At 38.3% G+C, this 7,582-nt stretch overlaps 1 protein-coding gene across 1 annotated transcript; it reads left to right on the forward strand.

The window, feature by feature from the left end:
* Window positions 1-531: 531 nt before the first annotated feature.
* Window positions 532-1,431, forward strand: LOC103698783 (oxalate oxidase 1-like). The gene has a single exon (XM_008780832.4). It carries the CDS (start codon window positions 537-539, stop codon window positions 1,191-1,193), a length of 657 nt encoding a protein of 218 aa, XP_008779054.2. The 5' UTR covers window positions 532-536; the 3' UTR covers window positions 1,194-1,431.
* The last annotated feature ends 6,151 nt before the right edge of the window (window positions 1,432-7,582 follow it).

Below are 7,582 nucleotides of genomic sequence, written 5' to 3' on the forward strand. Positions count from 1 at the left end.
TAGCTCAAGTCTTTCATGCAGTACATACATACTCATAACTAAAAATAGGATAGGCATATCTGTATTGAGATTTGCATGCAGTCTGTTGCATTGTATTGTACAGCAAAATAACACAAAATTTATAGATTATCAGTTATCAAGCAAAAACTATTTGGTTCCTCAGAATACAATTTGGAGAGCGAGGTCATTATATACTCCATGTCTTTCGGTTCGTGCAAATACATGAGGTATCTACGTTCTTGGCAAGCAGCATGATCTAAGTTAAGCTGAAGCAATCCATCAGAAAAGAGAGGAGCTGGATCACAATTTCCAAACCCCAAGGTTTTTCAAGGCCCATGCCAAGACAAGTTCCATCCCTTGGACCATTTCCTATCCAACATAAGAATAATTGTCTATTTTTTTGTCAAATGGAAAAGGTGTGGAATCCTTCAAAGTAATCACCAAGCGTACAAGACTATATAACAGGACACCAAACCTATATAAGACAACATCAAGGTCATCCTCTACTCTCACGAAATCTCCCACAAACAATGAAGATGGAATCCGTAGCAAGACTTTTCCTCTTCCTTTGTTTCGCCCTCTTCCTCCTCTCCCCATGCCGCTCCGACCCCGATCCCCTCCAGGACTTCTGCGTTGCCAACCTTCAAACCAGCGACGTAACGGTCGATGGATTCCCATGCAAACAAACCTCCAGCGTCGTCTCCGACGACTTCTTCTCCACAGCGCTTTCGAAAGCAGGCAACACAGACAACATTTTCAGCTCTAACGTGACCTCTGCAGACGTCCGCAGCTTCCCAGGCCTCAACACACTTGGGCTCTCCATGAACCGAGTCGACTTCGCCCCGGGAGGTCTCAATCCCCCTCACTCCCACCCCCGTGCCACCGAGCTTGGGCTCGTTCTTCACGGTCAGCTGCTGGTGGGATTCATCAGCACGAGCAACGTATTCTACTCTAAAATTGTGAATGAAGGTGAGAATTTCGTGATTCCCCGGGGACTTGTTCACTTCCAGTACAACATGGGGAAGGAGAAGGCGCTGGCGATCACAACATTCAATAGCCAGCTGCCTGGGGTTGTGGTTGCTCCGCTAACTCTCTTTGGATCGAAGCCTGCAATACCGAGCGAGGTGCTGGCCAAGGCTTTCCAGGTTGACCAGCAGGTCGTTAATCAGATAAAGTCCAAATTTGGAAACTAGGCTGCTTCGGTGCTTCCTCGGTTCCCCTCCAATAAATTATATTTAGTACTGCTTAACGTAAACTTCTGATTGTGCTTATGTTAATCCTGTCGTTGTTGTTCATTGCTGCTCGTCTTCTTTGTTGGAGGATCAAGTACTCATCGATTGCTTTGTTGCCTCATGGCATTCCACCAATTCTCCTATTTGTTACCAAATATTGTTAATTTAAATATATGGATTTGTTATCTTCCGGTGGAAATTTTATCCTCTTCAAGATGTTTATTGGAGTTTGTATCACATACTATATGGTTACAAAATGATTAGGACTGTGACTGTCACCAATTATCCTGCTGCCGATTTCTTTTATGCCTTGTAGCTCTGTACGTTCCAATTCCATCAAGGTGTCACCAAATGTGATGTGGACACTTGAATTTATTATCCTTTGATGAGCTATGGTGAATGAACATTGCTCCCATACACTACAATAAAAAAGGTTTTTACCAACTCTATATTGTCGACGCTAGATAAAAGCGTCGGTAATTTTTTTTCTTACGACGGTAAATGCCGACGTTTTTAAAAAGCGTTGGTAAAAAACGTTCCGCCGATGCTTTTATTAGCGTCAGAGCATTGAGTCCATTACCGACGCTTATAAGCGTTGCATTGTTTAATCACCGACGCTTATAAGCGTCAGCATAAGGGATAAATGCGACGACGCTTATAAGCATCGTCGGACTTTACTCCTCCCGCAACAAAACCCAATCGACCCTCTCCCTCCGTAGCCCTAAATCCCTACTATCCCTAGCTAGCTCACGCCGACCGACTCCCCCCTCCCTCCGCTGATCTCAGCCATTCCCCTCCGCCGAGCGACCCCAAATCGCGTTCCTCCGCCGCATCTCCTTCCCCTCCTCCTCCTCTCCGTTGGCCTCCTCTCTGTGGACATCTCCCTCCTCCTCCGCCGCAGAGCACTCACACAGCGTTTGAAGTTTGGAGTCGGTAAGGATAGGGACAAGGCTAGGTTTGGGATCTTCTTCTCTTGCTTCGATCTTTAAATTCTAGATGTTCTGGATCTCTAAATCCGTGCTTGCCACCGCCATCCACACCGGCAGAGCCTGAGGGCAGCTATCCTCCTCCGCCACCTGGGACGCCGAATTCTGAATACTACTCTCCATCATCAAGTTCATGGGTTTGCTCATATTGTCACTGGGATTTCTTCTATGCTAGTCCATATATATGTTGTGTTTTTCTTTCTACTAATTCGTAACTTCTGCTTTTTTAAAAAATTTGAAGAACTATTGGTGCTTTTAGTTGATGTTGATGTATAACTATAGGGTAAGGTGGTTTTCTTCTGCATATTTTCAAATTACTGCTCATAGATTACGTATTAGAATCTAAATGATTGAGGAGGTGATCGCAGAGGAGAAAAAGATGCTGGAATGTTTGAGTGAAATAAATTTAGCAAATATTGAGACAGAATTCCAACAAAAAGAGTTAATTACTTTCCAAATATTAATATGAATATCTATATATTATATATGTGATTTGAATACATGGAGACCATTAGATTTAATGGTCAGCTGATATTTTTCTGCTGATATATAATATAAGAAAGCATCTTTTGATCTGTTGATACTCATCTGTAGCTAGTTTAAAAATATACAGTCGTAGCAGCCAAGATTAGTCTATTGTACCTTTTTGTTGAACAATCTTCATATATTGAATAAGTAGAATGTAATATAGTAATTTAATTAATTTATAGAGAGGAATTGTAACATAGGTGAATGTAAGTTTTCAATTTGCTATAAAAAAAAATCATTAATTCTGCAGATACTTTGTCAAAGTAAATCCATTAATTTGTAGATTAAAATTTTAAAAATTTCTATAGCAGAGCATTATATTTACCTACATATCATATTTTTAAAATATTAAAAAAAAAATTCTATTTCATTGCACCGCTTTTGCATCCTGAGATAATCATAGTATCAATTAATTTCAGCAACTTAGTAGACAATCTAGTTGTTTGTAGCCTAGAAGTACCAAAATTATACCGATGCCGCGATTGCGGTGACCTCGGCGGCGACAGAGCACACAGATAAACTCTCTCTTCGCTACGCTCCTATCCGCTCACTCCACCTTTCGCATAGAGACCATTAGATATATTAGATTATATATATTCCAGTTGGAAAGTAATCTATATTAGATTTAATTACTTTGAATTCTAATGGTCGATATATTATATATATCTATATATTATAAATATGAATATCTATATAGAGAGCACGATCTAATGGTCAGCTCATGCGTGTATCATTTCCATTTTTTTAACCATCAGTAGTACATATTGTTTATTCCTTTTTTTTTTGTATTACTGTGAGGTTTTCGTCTTTCATAGCACCAGACTTCACAAATTTATGCATTTAGGCTAATGAATAGTACCTATCTCTTAGATACCAAATCATTAGGCACACAAGTTTCTACTCATCTTCCTTGTTAGGTGGATTTGGTTGCAATACAAATCATCATTTTGAGATTTAAAACCTCCAAAAAAACAGCCTTGATGTTATGTGTTGTAAAGTTTATTGGAGGAATCATTGTCAGTATTGTTCATGCACAAGGTAGTATCAGTTTGACTACAATTGTCTGCTCTTGCATACTTTACAATGAAGAAACATAATGAGGGAATATTACAATTTTAGTGTCACTTATTGATGCAAGTATAAGGAATAATTCAAAGTTTGCAATGTGAACATAAGAATAATACCAAACCTTATCCCAACAACCTGGGTTAGCTTTATGAATTCTCATTTGCCAATTATTCCTATAAAGGCATGCGTATGATGTTATTATAGGATTTTCCAAATCCTTTTTCACAACTTCCTTCATGTTAACTCTGGTCTTGTCCTCCTCTTTCTAAATTTTAAGGAATTAAAGGGGCGAGCACCTCCAAAATTGTGATAGCTCTATCTAACAAACTCTTCAAATATCTAAAATTAAGACAAGATCTTTTTGTTCATAAAATGTTGTATGCTGATTATTTGTTTACTTGGTTTACATATTGCACTTTGCATCTAGCTTCTTTATTCCATGTTCTATTTATCAAAGAGAGAAAACAGTGATTTCTGGTCATCAAAATCAAAGTTGAGGAACATCATAGGGCTGTCTTATAAGAAATCTTGATAGTATTCAAGTGTTTTAGCCACATTAGCAAAGTCTTATTCACAGGGATCCTAACCTCTTCTCTTTGCTATAATGAACTTGTTGAACCGAGAGAAGAGTCTAAAAATGTAAACTTTCATTTCTTCAAGGGCCATAAATGATTAGTTTGTGATGCCTCTCAGAAGTTAGAACTGTTTAATTATTAGAACAAACACTTAAATGTTACCTAATTCAAGCTGTATTTCATTTGAAATCCCATTTCAATTACCTAAATGCTAAAACAGCTTAAAAATTGAACACCAATCTCTTAAGGGCTATATAATTCAATAAATTTATTGTGTCTAGAGAAAAACAATTCAACCATTTATATATCGCCTGAATTAAGATTCTAGCTCAATCCCAACTAATTTGAGTAAATGCTGTAAGGTACTAATTTTGCTTTTATGATTCTTTTAGCTAAAATCTGCTTTTAAAATTCTATTACATACTAATTATGTCTTTCCAATTCCCAAGATATCATCAATCATCCTTAACCGAAGAAAAAAGATATGCATGCTAGGAAGAGCTGTAATGACTCATGCTAGGAAACCTAGTTGTCTGGGTACAACTAGGTTTCAATTTGATGTCTGGTAGCCAGTGTAGGTCATCCATTGTGGCTTGTGTTGATTGTAGTAGTTAACTATTATCCTAACTGCAATGGATTTTATTGAAAAGGATGCATAGATGTCCTAAATTTTCAACTCTAAAGTAACTTTTGTTCTTTATATATTTTACTCTAGGTCAGGGGCGGCCCAATACATTCCGGGGCCTAAGGCGAATCCAACGAACGAGGCCTTTTTTTAATAATAATTTTTTTAATAAATATAAAATATTTAAAAAAATATATGAAAATAGATAGCTATTAAGTATATTATTTCAATAAAGATATATGAATCTAACCAAGATAGAAAAGAAGCATTTTCAATTTAATATAATTCTTAAATGGAAGCACATAAAAGTAATTACTCTAAATAAAGGGCCATGAAATTGATTAAATAACTGAGATAATGCCTAGCAATACTGTTTACCATGTCAAGCAAGAGCCGGATAGAAAAAGGTCACTATAAGAGAAAGTAGGGTCATTATGGGAAATTCACTCCATCTAATCAATAAAAGTCCCGTCCCACCATCTCCCCTTCAAGTGAGTACCCAAGCAGCAACTGCAACATCGCAGCACGGCAGCCATTCAACCCCCTCCCTCCTTTTCTCTCTCTACCACCCAAGAGGGGAGAAGAAACCGAGAGGAGAAAACTAAAAGAATCTCCACCCTCCAAGAAGTCCATCTCCAATCCCCCTATCTTTCTTCCGGATGGCCCAGCTGGTTCAGGAGTAATGTGAGGGAGGGAAAACCAAGACCAAAACCAAAAAAGAGAAGGGATGAAAGATAAGAGTGGCTTCAGGCGTCTATCAAGCCAACCAAATCCCTCCTCTCTCTCTCTCTCCCCACCCAAAACAAAACTATTGCCCCTCCGCAGGTCAGGAAACTCTCCACCTCTCTTCCATCAAGGGGGAAGACTCGTAGCCAGCCCCTGATCCCGTTTTATATGGGGCCTTTGCTTCTTTTTGGCCAGCCTCCCGGGGCCTTCCATTGGCCCGGGGCCTTAGGCGACCGCCTCGGTCGCCTAGGGCTCGGGCCGGCCCTGCTCTAGGTTCCTGGGTTCAACTACGGATTGTGACATTGCCACCATATCTTTTTCAGATAATTTGCAGTTCTAGCAGTATTTTAATAGAATGGACAAAAGTTGGATGAATAAGCCAAGATCCAGTGACGAATATTTGAATGGAGTTCAGGATTTCATTAAATTTGCTTTTGAGAAATCTAATATGAATGAAAAGATTTTATGTCCATGTCGAAAATGTGTAAATGCTTCTTCTCTCGCTCCAGAAATTGTTGAAGAATATTTGGTGTGGAATGGTTTTACGAGAGGTTATACTCAATGGATATTTTATGGAAAGTTCATATTGTCATCTCCATGTAACCAACCCTCGTATATAGAAGACACCTCTAGTTTTGGATCCAGTAACACAGAAAGAAATCCTGTAGGAGAAGATGATATAAGGGGCTTACTCAGAGATGCTCTTGGACATAGTATTAGAAATTTAACAGATTTTAGTGGAGGACAAGAAACAACTGGAATAGGTGATGAGCATACAGCAACTGATTTTATGCATGTTGAGGAACATATACACTCTGATGATGACACAGCTTGGTATTATAACTTATTGAAAGCTTGTGATGAAGAACTATATCCGGGTTGTAAGAATTTTACGAAGATTTCTTTTCTTGTGCATTTATTCCATTTGAAGTATTTGAATGGGTGGTCTAGCAAATCTTTTACTATGCTTTTCCAATTATTAAATGATGCATTTTCAGAAGGCGTTACTTTGCCATCATCTTCTTATGAAGCCAAAAAACTAGTAAAAGAATTGGATCTTGGATACGAGAAGATACACAGTTGTCCGAATGACTGTATTTTAGTCCGTGGTGGAAATATTAATGAAGAGTCGTGCTGAATATGTGGATCTTCATGATGGAAAAAAGCTAAAGACGAGCATGATTTGTTGAATGAAGTGGATGTTGCACAGACTAAGAAAAAATCGGCTAAAGTGTTGAGATATTTTTCTCTCATACCTAGATTGAAAAGGATGTATGCATCATCGAAGATGGCTTCCTCGATGAGATGGCATGACGAAGGCCGTACAAAAGATCAAATATTACGACACCTAGCGGATAGTTTAGCATGAAAAGCATTTGATGATAGGCATCACGAATTTGCTTCTGATGTTTGCGGTGTTAGACTGGGTTTGACTACTGATGGGTTTAATCCATTTCGAACTATGAGTTCTGCATACAGCACTTGGCCGGTTGTTTTGGTTCCATATAATTTGCCACCATGGATGTGTATGAAACAGTCTTCACTCATTCTGTCAAAGATAACTTAAAAATGCATCTTGATTTGAAAGACATGGGCATATGACAAAAGCTTCATCCGATAGAGCTTGCCAATGATAAATTTTTTATACCTCTTGCATATTACACAATGTCTACTCAAGATAAGGATCTTTTTCTAATGGTTCTCAAAAATATGAAGGTTCCTGATGGATATGCATTGAATATTTCACGGTGCGTAAATCTTAAAGAGCGAAAACTTTTAAATCTTAAAAGTCACGATGGTCATATTTTGGTGTAAGATATACTTCCATTGGCTTTAAGATCG

The sequence above is a fragment of the Phoenix dactylifera genome, unplaced genomic scaffold (assembly GCF_009389715.1).
Source record: "Phoenix dactylifera cultivar Barhee BC4 unplaced genomic scaffold, palm_55x_up_171113_PBpolish2nd_filt_p 000076F, whole genome shotgun sequence".
Classification (NCBI taxonomy): Eukaryota; Viridiplantae; Streptophyta; class Magnoliopsida; order Arecales; family Arecaceae; genus Phoenix; species Phoenix dactylifera.

Coding starts and splice junctions, on each gene's coding strand:
- LOC103698783 (XM_008780832.4), top strand. CDS start 537: ATGGAATCCGTAGCAAGACTTTTCCTCTTCCTTTGTTTCGCCCTCTTC.